The sequence below is a fragment of the Natator depressus genome, chromosome 7 (genome assembly GCF_965152275.1).
Source record: "Natator depressus isolate rNatDep1 chromosome 7, rNatDep2.hap1, whole genome shotgun sequence".
NCBI lineage: Eukaryota > Metazoa > Chordata > Testudines > Cheloniidae > Natator > Natator depressus.
Genome location: NC_134240.1, coordinates 30,922,401 through 30,935,928, shown reverse-complemented (window position 1 = coordinate 30,935,928; position 13,528 = coordinate 30,922,401). Strand labels below are relative to the sequence as shown.

Below are 13,528 nucleotides of genomic sequence, written 5' to 3'. Positions count from 1 at the left end.
GCTCAGCAGCGGTGCCCCCTGTGCCCGACCTGTGCCAACCAGGGTGTGGGGCTGTGCCTGGGGGACTCCTCACCATGGCATGTTTCTCTCTCCACAGAGCTGATGATCTCCATGGGGTACACACGGGAGGAGATCCAGGACTCGCTGGTCGGGCAGAAGTATAACGAGGTCATGGCCACTTACCTGCTGCTGGGATACAAGAACTCAGAGGTGGGTGCTGTGGGGAGGTGGGCTCCAGTAACAATCACACAGCTCTGTCAGCTGCTCCCCGGCCGTCCCAGCCCTGGACTCAGGTAGGGGCTGTTTTCTAACGCCCTTGTGATTCCACGGTGATCTTTCTGGGCAGTGATTGGGTTGAGGCCCTGGAACTGGCCATCCCTGTGGTGCCAGCCTGTTGCCAATGCAGGCTTTTGGCAGTGAAGGCTGGTGCAGTACCCGTGCCCTGCCCAGCTCCCTGCCGTTCCCTGGAGCTCTCTGGAAACCCCGGCCTGTCTCCTGTACTTTCAGCTGGACAATGACAACATCACGCTGAAGCCGAGGCCTCAGGCCGAGCTGGCCAACAGTAGCGCCCCCTCCCCCTCACACAAGGTACAGCGCAGCGTCTCGGCCAACCCCAAACAGCGACGCTTCAGCGACCAGGGTGAGTACCCCCCAGGCAGCGCCCCACTGGCCACCTGGAGCCTCTCAGAGCCGGGGAAAACAGCAAAGCTGCTAGCTAGTCTGGCAGTTAGCTCTACGGGATGGGTCTAGTGGTTACAGCGGGGAAGGCTGGGAGTCTCCTGGGTTCTGTCCACAGCTCTGCTGTGGAATAGCAATGTGACCCAGGGCAGCCCTTTTGATAACAAACAGTGAGGCTGATGCTGTGAGCTCTGCTAGTGGGAAGGGCTAGAGAAAGGGGGCCCTGCTCTCACCCATGGCTGGCAGCGGTTTCCCCTCTGGGGTGCCATTCCCCCTTGGGTCTGCAGTCTCTCTCTCTGGCCTCCTCCCTGAGGCCATGGTCCCAGGGCCGCGTGACAGCACAGCCCCCTTTCAGCAGCAGGAGCTGGAATCCATCAGCAAGCAGGAACACCAAGCTACTCTAGTCTCCTGGCATGGGGGTGTCCAGGGCAGCCAGCCTGGCACCTGTGATGATGGGGGAGAGCCAGAGCCAAGTGGGGCAGGTGGCAGTGGAGGGGAATGGTTCCCAGCCAGGTAGTGGTGCTGGGTGGGGGCATTGAAGCAGAGCTTGGGGCCCCTGGCTGGGTGGCAATGGTAGGGAGACGGGAGACAGTACTGAAGTGGGATGGTTCCTGGCCAGCCTGGGTCGTGATGGGGACATGGGGGACCCATGGCCCCTGGCTGGCCAGACAGCAGGGGCTGGGGGTCCATCTGGTGCTGCCCATGCTCAGCCCGCAGGCCCGTCGCTGTCATTGCAGTCCCTGCCATCCCCACCTCCACTTCATACTCCAAGAAGACCCAGAGCAACAACGCAGAGAACAAGCGCCCCGAGGAGGAGCGTGAGGCTGGGCGCAAGGCCAGCAGCACCGTCAAAGTGCCCGCCAGCCCACTGACCGGGCTCGAGAGGAAGAAGAGCACGCCCACCCCATCCACGGTCAGGACTCCTGGGTCGTGTTCCTGGCTCTGGGAAAGGAGGGGGGCCTAATGGGTTGTGGGCAGGGGGAGCTGAGAGCCATGACTCCTGGGTTCTATTCCTGGCTTGATTGCAGACTTGCTCTGGGAAGTTGAGTGAGTCACTTCACCTCTGTGCCTCAGTTTCCCCCTGTGCAGGATGGGCCTGGGATGAGGTGAGGGGTAGCAAGTGTCAGACGCCCTCCCATTCACTCCATGTCTGTCCCCCCCAACAGAACAGTGTCCTCTCCACCAGCACCAACCGGAGCCGGAATTCCCCCATGCTGGAGCGGACCAGCCTGGGCCAGAACTCCATACAGAATGGCAAGGACAGGTAGGGCTCCCCGGGCAGTCCCGGATAGGAGGCTAGATGGGGGACATCCCATCCCTGGGGGCCTTGGAGTGCCATGCTGGGAGTCCGCCAGGGCATCTGTCTCCCATCTGTGCCACACTGGGGCTCGGCAACACCACGATCTCTGCACAGCGCCCCACTTCAGGGAGCGCACTGCATCCAGCGCTGAGGAGGAGTGGAGGGGGCTTCCTGCCTGGGCAGCAGGGACCCTGGCACGGCAATGCGGGAGCTGGCAGCTCTCCCCTTCCAGTGCCCAAGGGAGCTAACTTGCTGTTCCCTGGGGACTGCTGCTCATTTTGCCACCCTCATAGATGTAGCGAGCGTGGGAGGGGCAGTAGGCAAGGGGGTCATGCCAGACCCCCACCCCAGGGTTTGGCTCATACCATGCTGCCCTCTGCGCGTTCAGCTGTGGAAGTCCTAGGCCAGTACCCTGCCCACTCCCACAGCCTCTGGGCTCCGCGTGCCTGGTTCCCCATGCCCAGTTCCCCTCTCCCTTCTCCATACCTGCTGACTGGGCTCTGTGCATCCCCTGTCCCCTCCCCTGCAGTGCCTGGGGACTGGGCTCTATGCACCCTGCTGTCCCCTGCCCCCCCCAGTGCCTGGGGACTGGGCTCTGCACATCCCGCTGTTCCCCTCCAGTGCCAGGTGACTGGGCTTTGGGTGCCCAGCTGCTTCTAGACCCTACTGAGCTCAGACTGAGGAGCGGCAAAAGGTTCCCCATCTGGAGAAGGACACCCCCATCCCTTCCCATTGCTGATGCTCCATCTCCGCTCCTGTTCATTGTGCACCCAGCATCCCCCACTGCTGCAGGGCCCCAGATGGGGGAGAGGCTCCTTGCCCACCTGCACCCCACTTCCCATCTCGTTTATTTTACCCCTCACCTTCATCAGCACTCGCCCCTTGCCCATTCTGCATCTGAGTGTGTGTCCCTTCCTCCCCCATATACACATATACTTGGCTGTATATTGTATATCTTGCTCCCTGATCTGTCTCTGCCAACATGGGGCTGTATCTCTAGGGTAGTACGGGGGGCTGGGTATTTCCCTTCCTGAGTGGGCTTACGTCTTCCTGAAAAGTTGTAAGATTCTAAACTGGGGTGCCCCCACCCCCAAATCTCTGTAGGGAATGTGGCAAGGGGGCCATAGCAGGGCTAAGGGACTGAGATATTGAGGCCTTTCTTTTCTAGAGGGCATTGGCTCCAGTCCAGCCGCAGGGCAGGGGACTGGCTCGCTCAGGGTGGTGGGGAATGGGATCTGCATTGGGATCTCAATGGGATCTGAAGCCTTTCCCTTCAAGGGGGCACTGGCTCCACTCAGGCCCCAGGGCAGGAGCTGCTGGCTGGCTCATGGGGTGGGGTTTTCCTTTTAGGGTGCACAGAGCGAGAGTCGTTCCCTGATCCTGGGGCCAGCTAAGCTTGGTTCTCGGGCTGGTGGCTAGTGGGCCAAATGCAATTGATGCTGCTTGGCCACATGGCAGTGCCAGACCTGGGACCCGGAGAACAACCCAGTCACCCCTCAGGTCCCAGCACTGTGGAGGAGGGTAGGTGGGAGAGTCCTATAGACCCTGAGAGCAGATGCAGCTCTGGATACAGCCTCACGTCCCCTTCCCCTCCCCTCCCTTTAAATCTGTGCTTCTCCCCTGCTTTTGTTTCCTAGTTTAACCACTCCGGGGTCCAGGGCTTCCACGGCTTCCGCTTCCGCCGCCGTGGGCTCCGCGCGCCCGCGCCAGCACCAGAAATCCATGTCTGCCTCGGTGCACCCCAACAAGCCCACGCTGCCCCCCACTGAAAATAACTGTGAGGCCCAGAGACCCAGGCAAGTAGGCAGGCAGGGTGTCCCCTAGTGTCCGCTCCTCGCTCACTTCCTGCTCAGCCCTCCCTGGGCCACTGGGCCTGCAAGTGAGTGAGCAAGAGGGTGCTGGGCCATGGGGCCCAGCAGAGGTGGCAACCCCCATCTTTGTCCATGGTGGGTGGCCCGGGTGATCCCTGCAGCCAATGCTGCCCAGGGACCCACCCAACCACTCAGGGAGGGGATGGCTAATCCCATGATCCCTAGGCCAGAACTGGGGGAAGCCTGTTCAGGGCTGGAGTCTCAGCCCTGGGTTAACGTTCCCTCCACATAGCCCCTGCTAGCCGTTCCCTAGGGTCCCCACACACACTAGCTCTCTGCGCCCCAGCTGATCTGTGGTCTCCAGCCACAAGGGGAGCCTCAGGGGTCAGCTGCTGGAGATAACCATCTGCTGCACATCTAGCTGGCGGGGAACCGTCCCCACTGAGGCCTTGTGCAACCAGAGATGGAGACCCTGGGACAACTGGCCTCCTTGGCACCTCCACTCCTGCATGCATGCAAGAGTGCCCTGTTTCCCCTCTCCTCCCAGGCACTAAGGAGCCACGCTGCGCAGGAGAGGCCGGGGTGGGGGGCAGGATCTTGACTGACGTGGCTTTTGTAGCTGCCTGTGTCTGCTTCACTTAATATTGTTACTAAGGGTATGTCTACACTGTAATTAAACACCTGCGGCTGGCCTGTGTCCGCTGACTCAGGCTGCAGGGCTGTAAAACAGCAGCGTAGACGTCCAGGCTCAAGTTCCAGAGCCCTGGAAGCCTGAGTCAGCAGACACAGGCCAGCCACAGGTGTTTAAGTGCTGTGTAGACTGGCTGAGGGACTGTCTGGCATGGGGGCCAGGGAGTGGGATATGGGGTCATTCCTCTCCAGTGGGCACCAGCCCTGATCTGGCCCAGGGTCGGGGGAACTGGCTTGCTTAGGGGCATGGGGAGTGGGGTACAGGTCCATTCCTCTCCAGTGGGCACCAGCTCTGATCTGGCCCCAGGTTACCCCACCATCAGTCTCTTGGATTCATCTGGTCCCCAGAGGAGTAGGTGCCCAGTGTATGGTTGGCACCAGGGTGGCACCTGTGTCAGGAAGTGAGTGGATGCTGGCAATCAGTGCCCCCTGGAGACTGGAAGCCTCGGGGGGCTGGGCACGTCTCCCAGCACTGCCCCCTGACTGGATCTCTGCCCCCACAACAGCACTGCCCCCCAGAGGGTCCCGGTGGCTTCACCCTCCGCCCACAACATCAGCAGTGCCATCCCAGAACGCACCAACTTCCCGCGGGGCATCTCCAGCCGCAGTACCTTCCATGCCGGGCAGCTCCGGCAGGTCCGGGACCAGCAGAACCTCCCCTACAACGTACCACCTGCCTCACCCTCGGGGAACAGCCAGGGGCGCAGGGGCGCCTCCGGCAGCATCTTCAGCAAGTTCACCTCCAAGTTTTCGCGCAGGTGAGTGCGGGGGGGCCTGCGTTTGTCTGTGCTATGCGGGGGGGAGAGGAAGGCGTTTTGCTGTTGTTGGCTCGCCTGCTCCTAGAATACCTGCATCCCCAGGTCAGGGAGAGGCATAGAGCATCCTGGGCTGGCAGGCAGCAGTGAGCCCTCTGCGCATTCCTTGCAAGGGCACTTGAGAGCAAGCTGTGTATTGTGCTGTGCCAGGTACTGGGGTTGGCACCCCCGGGCTCCCAGCTGGCTCATTGCCCCTCTGCGCTGTCGTCTGCTGCTGTCTGTGTTGTGCAGCTCTGATCTGGCTTGGGCGGCCCTTGACATCTGTGTAAAGTCCTGTATCGCAAAACCACCATCTGCCCATGGCAGGGAGCTCCAGGGTGGGACTGGGGGGCACTGCAGAGCTGTGTTTGTGGGGGCAGGGCTGAGATAATGGGGGCTGCTGGTTGGGGTTGAGGGGCACTTGCAGAGCTGTGGGGGGAGCCCTGGGCTTGAACAGCAGGGGGCTGTGGATCAGGTTTGAGGGGCACCAGCAGAACTGGAGGGCAGGGCAAAAAGCAGGGGATACAGAAGTGGGAAACGAGCCTTTTCGGGCAGTGAGGACAAAGTGGGGGCACGTTGCCAGTACAAGGGGGCACTTTGAGTAGATGCCAAGTGAAGGGAAGAAATGTCTCTCTAAGGCTAGCAGCCAGGCAAGCTGCCCCTGAGCACAGGACCATGCTGAGGATTGGGCTGGGATGGCCCAGGGCCTGTTCGTACAGGGGAGTGTCTTCTAACCCCTGCCCCAGGGCTGACAGGGTCTCCTCCAGAACTCACAGGGCAGCTGTAAGACTGCTGCTGGGCCCCCGGGAGTCAATGGAGACCACAAAGGCTGGGGGCTTGTGAAATGCCTGGAGTTGGTATGTTCTAGTGGGTTAGAGCATGGAGGGAGGGGACTGGGAGCCAGGACTCTGGGGTTCTATTTCCAGCTTGGGGAGGGGGTGGCATTTATGGGCTTAGAGTGGGGGGAGGGGGCTGGGAGCCAGGAGCCAGGACTCCAGGGTTCTGTTCCCAGCTCTGTCTCCAGTGACGCCTTGGGTGACTCTTCTGCTGTGTCTGAGTGGCAGATTCCCCCCCAGTAAAATGGGGCTGATTTCTGGGGGGGAGTTTGGTCAAGTGCTCTGAGCTTCACAGCTGGACAGGCCTGTCCTCAGGCCCAGCCTCTGCCCTGATCCCTCCTGCTGTCGCTCACTGGGGTGAGGGTTGGCTGCTTCCAGGAACCTGGGAGAGGAGCCATGAGTCCCCGGAAACCAATATTCCCCTTTGTGGTGGCAGCTCCCCCCTCCTTCTGCTTAGGCACTAACCCCCACTCCACCCAGCACAAGCTGCTTGCTTCTGTTCCTCGCTCTGGGAGGGGAGTGGGGTTCAGTGGATTGTGGGACAGGGTTCCTGGATTCAATTCCCAGCTCTGTGGGGAGTGGGGCCTAGTGGTTAGGTGTGGCTGAAAGTCTTGTGCTGTGGGTGGGTGTGTAGGGGCAGTGCTGCCCTGCCCCATGGCATGGCACCATCTCATCCCCATGTCTCTCCTTTCCCCATGGGCCGGGGTCTTGCAGTGATGCACCCAACATTCTCCCTTCTCTTCTCTGTTTGTGTTTTTGTAGAAATGTGTCTTTCAGGTTTGCCAGAAGGTAGGCATCTCTCTGGATTTGTCCTATCCATCCCATACTAACCCCGTCCCACCCCGTCTGCTGGGGTCAGGGCTGGCGCCCCGACAGCAACTTAAAGGGACAATGGGCTTATTGGCCCCCTCTTGCCTAGTGAGCTGGCTAGAATCCCCTCCCCTGAGGGCAGCCTGCTCAGGAGGGGTCACCACTGTGGGCATGCGCTCCTACACCTGGCTCTGAGTCTTCCAATTCCCCCTGCATCCATGAGGCTGGGGGAAGAGTCCCTGCCATCTCAGTCATAGCCTAGCATGGGTGGCATGGGGCCTGATAGGCTGCACTGTCCCTTTAAGGGGGCCCTGCCTCTCCCTGGTGAGCAGTGCTGGGGCTCTGATCTCTAACTGGACCCACCCCCCAGACTAACCCTCTCCCCGTGCATGTGGCACTAGGAGTGGGGCTTCGTGGGGTGCTCGCCATGGCTGCTAACCTGCTGGGAATATGCTCTAGGGGGGCTGCCAGGGTAAGGGGCTGCTTCAAGGGGCGCTTGGCTGCTCTTGAAGCAGCACCCCCTCCATGCTTCATTCTCCGATCCAGAGGGTTGGCAGGGTGCCCCCTACAGCAGCTGGCAAACATGGCCAGGCTCTTCACCAGCCAAGCCACCCACCCATGGCCTGGACTGTCACCACTCCCTATGAGGAGAGCCAGGCGTGGGGCCTCCGCCTTGGCCCCACGAGGAAACGAGCTCCACAAGGACCTTTCCTCCCTCACAGTGGTCGCTCCCATGAGAAAATAGAAAGGATAGGCCCTGTGCCCTGGGGGCAGCTTCAGGCCAGTGGGCAGAGCAGAGGGAGCTAGGAGTCAGGACTCCTGGCAGAGCTGTGGGGGCAGGGCTGAATAGCAGAGAGCTGTGGGTCAGGATTTGGGGGCAGGGCTGAGGCTGTGGGTTGGGATGGAGGGGCACAAGCAGGCTGGGGAAATGGGGGTTGGGATGGAGGGGCCTAGGCAGGGCTGGGGCAGAGCCCTGGACTCTAGCTGCTCTTGGCCCTGAGAGTCTGTGGGGAGGAGGCGGCTGCGCTGTGCTGCATGGCTCCCTGCATGACTGCGCCCGTAACCGCCCCGTAACCAGCAAAGGGAGCCAGCCAGGCAGCGCAGGCTGTGCCGAGCAGCTGGGCTTCAGGCTGCTGTGCAGGGGGGAAGGGTTGGGATTTGGCTGTGGATTTATGTTGTCTGTCTGCCCCCACTCCTGTGCCCCCTTCTGTGCCATTTCCTCGCTAGCCATCAGAGCTGGGATCAGGGCCCTGGCATTGTTTGTGCCCCAGGCTGGGTGTCGTCCTAGGGATCCCTCCCCCGAGGAGTTGAGCAGCAGGTCTCCAGCAGGAGATGGCTGATACAGGGATTAGGTGGCTGCTCTGACCCTGGCCATGCGGGGGCGCCCATCCCCTGGGACTTGTGCTGCTATCTGCTGGTCCCTGGGTGACAGGGGCTGGGCTTGGGCTGGGCCGTCGTGCCCTGGGTGAGAGTGGGCATGAGGCTGTGTGGGCTGGGGGCTGTCCCCAGGGGAAGCAAGGGTGGGGCAGTGGTGAAAGGGGGAGCAGCGCTGATGCCCTTAGTGGGGCAGGGTGGTTTGTGCAAGGCAGGACTCGGGCTGCCTTAGCCGAGCCAGGGCTTGCCGCAGATCAGGGCTCCGGGGTTCTGCTTCCTGCATGCAGGGTAGGAGTTGGATGGAAAGTGGGGGGGTTCCCCCAACCCAGCCCCCCTCCAACCCCACCCCTGCCTGGCTGATAGCTGGAGCCTGCCCCTCTCCCTGCTTCTGGGAGGCTGTGTCCTTGGCCCAGGGGCTGCGCAGCAGGTGGACTCAGAGGACAGTGATCAGCAGCATCATGTGACAGATGGGGGCACCCCAAAAGGCCATGGAGAAGGGGGTCTCTAGTCAGCTCTCCTCCAAGCACATCTGGAGGGAAAGGAGCAGGGGGTTGGTAGTGTCCTGACTCTGAGCCGGTTCTGCCCCTTCATTATTGGGAAGAGCAGATGGCAAACCTGTCCCTGCCCCCGGATCTGCTTCTGAATGGACTCTGGCTCTGGGGGGTGAGTGGGGCCTAGTGCATTAGAGCAGGAGGGGCTGGGAGCCAGGACTCCTGGGTTTTATCCCCAGCTCCAGGAGGGCTTTGGTTGGGCTTCGAGCCAGGACTCATTGGTTCTATCCTCAGCTCAGGGCGGGATTGGGGGGCTGAAAGCCAGGACTCTGGGTTCTGTCCCTAACTCCAGCAGGAGCATGGGGGGCCTGGGAGCCAGGACTCCTGGGTTCTGTCCCCAGCTCTGGGAGGGGCATGTGGGGGCTGGTTCCAAGACTCCTCCTGAGCTCTTTTCTCAGGTCCATAACTCGCTGTGCCATTCTCAAACTGGCCCGAGCTCTGTGGTGCAGGGGGTGGGCGCTGCCAGTGAATGCCTGGTACTCATGCCAGCCTGGCCTAGTCCCTGCCTGGGGACAGGAGGTGAGGACTGCTGCCAAGTGGCAGCTTGTCCTGGGGCTGCTGAATGATGCCCAGCAATAATACAACACCCTGCACCAGGCTCACCCCCAGCATGGCCCCTAGCTCCTTTCTTCCCTGAAGGGGAGAGGTGGCAATGACATTCGGAGTCGTACCCTGTCTGCTGCAGCCTCCCCTGCCTTTGGGGTCTCCCTTGTGCTCTAGTGTTGGGAGTCCTCCCAGTGCAGCAGGGCTCCCAGCAACCCTTTCTCCACAGCACCCTTTCCCAGCATGCACTGCTCCCCCTCTGCCAAGTGTGAGGCCACTGGAGCAGGGCATGCAGGGAGCTGTCTCATGCCAATGCCTATGCTGAGGCGGGGGACTCCCCTCCTGTCCCCCTGCAATTGAGGGGGGCTGCCCCCAGGGGTGGGGCCATCAGCATTTTCGCTCCCCAGCTATGGGGTGCGGCCATCAGCTTTCTCGCTCTCTGTCCCCCTCCAAACTAAACTCTCCCGCTCTGTTTTTTGAGGAACCCGCATGAGCCAGAGAGCAAAGACCGAGTGGAGACCCTCAGGTGAGAACGGAGCCGCCTCCCTGGGACCCCCCAGCCATGGGATCTGGAGTGGGCAACCCGGGGGCGGGGGGGGGCGCACAGCTCAGCCTCGCTTTGCCTGTCTGGTTCTCATTGGGGGGAACCATGGCTTGGGGCTCACTTTCTTCTAGGGTCCCCGGCTGGCTGGATGCTCTCTGGGGGCCCCTGGCTGGAGTGCACCCTCTGTCTCAGCCCTTGCTCCTGTCTGTCCATCTGTCCTTAATGCCGCCTCTGTCTCCTCCAGCTGTCAGGCTGGGGGTTGGGCAGTCGGGGTGGGGTGCCCTTGCCTCACTGACGCTGTCTCCCCCTTGCAGACCTCACATGGTGAGCGGGGACAAGGAGCGGGATGAGAACCGAGAAGCCAAGCCTCGCTCGCTGCGCTTCACCTGGAGCATGAAGACAACGAGCTCCATGGAGCCCAACGAGATGATGAAGGAGATCCGCAAGGTGCTGGACGCCAACAGCTGCCAGTGCGAGCTGCAGGAGAAGTACATGCTGCTGTGCATGCACGGGGCACCCGGCCACGACTCCTTTGTGCAGTGGGAGATGGAGGTGTGCAAGCTGCCGCGGCTGTCGCTCAACGGCGTGCGCTTCAAACGGATAACGGGCACCTCCATGGCCTTCAAGAACATTGCCTCCAAGGTGGCCAACGAGCTCAAGCTTTAACCAGCCCCCTGCTGTGCTGCACCCCACATGCCCTGGGCCGGGACGAGGAGATCCTGAGCTGCAGGATCTCCCCACGGCGGTGTGCCAGGGGCACTGAGACGCAGACCCTCCTCTCTCGAGCTGTGTGCCCGGGAGGGGCATTGGAGACGCTTCTGCCCACCTTGCAAGGACCCACAGCCGTGCACCAGGACAGGGGGTGCAGAAACATGCCTTCTCTCCCCCACTGCTGTGCCGAGATGCCCCCTGGCCATGGACCAGGGGAGGGGGGCACAGCTGCCTCCTGTGCAGACATGCGCCCCCCAGAGTGCATGGGGGGGGCCCAGAGCCGCACACTCCTCCCCTCGCAGGATTGTAATTAATTGGAGAAATGTTTATTTTTTGATACCCTGGTGGGGGCGGCAGCAGAGACGGTAGCGGGGGGAGGGCTGGGGGGCAGCATTGCCCCCCGCTGCCGCCAGCATGCAGGCTCCAGCAAATCGTGGTACTGCCCCTCATATGCCTGCCATGCTGGCCGGGAGCTCTTACCAAAAAGAGAAGTGCTTCAAAAGCCAGAGAAGTCCGCCCCCCCCTTTCCCACAATGCCTTTCACCCCTCACCTCTCCCCCTTTCCCACAATGCCTTTCACCCAGCCTCCCGCACACGCTGACTTGCCCTTTCCCCACGGGGCAGGTTGCTTGGGGCTGGGCCTCCTGTGCTGGGCACTGAGGGCAGCTCCCACAGGCTGGGGCAGCAGCAGGAAGCTGGGAAAGCCAGGCCCCACCTTCCTGCGGGTGTCCCCATTGGGCATTAATATGGGGGTGGGGTTGTTGGCAGCCTCTCCCCCAGCCGGCTGTAGCATGAGAGCTCCCAGGCTGAGCCCCTGCCCTGAGTGGGGGCGATTGGGCCCAGGCGGACAAGCCCCTCCCCAGCTCTGCTCACGCTGAGGGGGCAATGCGGGAGGGGTGCTGCGGCTGTGCTGTGAGTTCCCCCTCCCCCCCAGCCTGGAGCACTTGGTTGACAGGCTCCCTCCGCCAGCTCACCCCGTCCCCCTCGGTCTGACAGTAGCTCCCCCAGCCTTCAAATGGGACCCCAGCTGTGCCATGTCAGAGACCCGATTGGGGTGGGGGGGTTCTTAGCTGCAGCCTCCTCTCCCCCACTGCCTATCCCTTGCTTGGATGGAGGGTGCAAATGGATGCATCCCCCCCACCATGTGCATCTCGCAATTGGGGGATAGTTCATACCGAATCTCCCCGGTCCCAGGGTGACGTCCCCCAGGACAGGGGTGGGGGCGTCAGGCTGGAGGGGTCTGAGGCCTCTTCCCCCGGGGGGCTGTGCCCTGAGCTGAGTCCCTGTCTTAGACACAATAAAGAGAATGTTTTTAACCTGCACTGCAGCTTTGGTGTTCTTCCCCCCAGCTCTAGGGCTGCCCCCCCCACCCAAGCCCTGGAGCAGGCTGCCCCGGCCCGCATTGGGCACAGCTGGGTCCCTGGGGGGCATTGGAGGGGCTGTCAGGTGTCAGGAGGGAGCAGTGAGCTCTCAGCGAGGGCCCATCTCTGGATCTGCCAGCTGCAGCTCAGCTTCCCCCTCTCTGCCCACCAGGGCTTTCGCTGTGCCCTCTGCCCCCTGGGACTGGCTGAGTGATGGGGGTGGGCCCCCCCACTTTGTTCCCTAGCAGCAGTGGGCACTGCTGGGGGCCTACCCTGAGCAGTAGAAGGGGCCTAGAGTTCTGGGGAGGGGGAGAGTCAGGACTCCTGGGTTCTATCTAGCAACGGGGAGCTAGAGTGACACCTTCCCCCAGCCCATGTGCCTGGCCCTAGCCCCTGTCCTGTTCTCTGTGCCAGGGACAAGGAGTTATGGGAGCCACGATGCTGCAGGGCCCCCCCCCCATGCTGGACTTTGGATGATTCTGTCTGTGGGGGGCTGTTTGGAAATGCCACATGATTCCCTGGGGGGGGGCAGGGCTGTTACCTGGCCTGGGAACAGGGGCTCCTCCCACTCTCCAGCCATTGGTTCTTGGCTCTGGCTCCCCCTCTGCCCGAGTAGTGGCAGGGGAAGGGGAGGCCTTGCCCACATGGCTGCGGTCCTGGTTGAGCCCAGAGCTGCTCCCGTGTTTTCTTGTTAGGCATTATATGGGGGGGGGGGGTGCCCCCACAGGTACTTGAAGCCAAGAATAGGCAGGGGGAAGGCAGCAGCTGTGTGGTGGGGCGGGGGGGAAGAGGGTCTAACATCCCCCTCCAATCACAGCTGGCCCTGGCTTAGCAGGGCCCCCTCAGCCAGTGTTTCAGGGCCTAGCACTGGCTCCATTACCCGCTCCGCAACACTGGCTGTAGGATTTCCCGTGCTTTCCCCCCCCCCCCCCCGCCCCCCTTGCACTGGCTGCACTAACATCACCCCTGGCCAGGCTTCTCCATCCATCATAGCCACACTTGTGATGCTAAATAATGTACTTCCCTGCCCCGAGGGCTGTTCCTCCCCCCCCCCCCCGATCTCTGCCCCCCCCCAGCCTGTATATATCTGTACTGATACCTCGGTTTTGTGAGTGGTTTTTTTTGTTTTGTTTTGTTTTATTCTGATCAGAAAATGCCTTTTCTTTTTTTTTAAATAAAAAACAACAACAAAAATCTGCTCTGGCCCCGACGCTGCCCCCTGCTGGTGGGTCAGGGAATGGGCTCTATGCTGCCCCCTTCTTGCGGGTGGGGTGGGGTGGGCCCTGCCACTGTCCCCTCCTGGAGGGCTTTGGCCCCGCTGGGGCCCTGGAGCGGAGCTGTGATTCGATGTAGTTTTCCAGGTTCTAGATTAAAACTTTCTAGAAAGAGCCACTGCGGCCTCCTGTTTTGTATTCCTCTGCCCCCCATGTCCCTCCTTCAGCTCCTGCTGGCCCTCCCCACCCCCAAAGGAGCTGCACAACTGGGGCTCTCTGGGCACTACCCCAGAGGCAACTGCAATGCAGCA

General features: G+C 61.7%; 1 protein-coding gene across 14 annotated transcripts in view; it reads left to right on the top strand.

Moving 5' to 3' along the window:
• The window catches only part of MARK2 (microtubule affinity regulating kinase 2), a 104,655-nt gene extending 91,970 nt beyond the window's left edge, over positions 1-12,685 (top strand). For 4 of the 14 annotated variants that reach the window (XM_074957905.1, XM_074957906.1, XM_074957913.1 and 1 more), the window contains exons 11-19: positions 98-210; positions 508-640; positions 1,389-1,591; positions 1,845-1,942; positions 3,616-3,774; positions 4,986-5,237; positions 6,872-6,898; positions 9,869-9,913; positions 10,246-12,685. In XM_074957905.1, coding sequence (XP_074814006.1) covers positions 98-210; positions 508-640; positions 1,389-1,591; positions 1,845-1,942; positions 3,616-3,774; positions 4,986-5,237; positions 6,872-6,898; positions 9,869-9,913; positions 10,246-10,597 — 1,382 coding nt within the window. In that variant the 3' untranslated portion in view covers positions 10,598-12,685. The remainder of the gene's footprint in view (positions 1-97; positions 211-507; positions 641-1,388; positions 1,592-1,844; positions 1,943-3,615; positions 3,775-4,985; positions 5,238-6,871; positions 6,899-9,868; positions 9,914-10,245) is intronic. The other 10 variants (XM_074957907.1, XM_074957915.1, XM_074957910.1 and 7 more) reach the window with 10 other exon arrangements.
• The last annotated feature ends 843 nt before the right edge of the window (positions 12,686-13,528 follow it).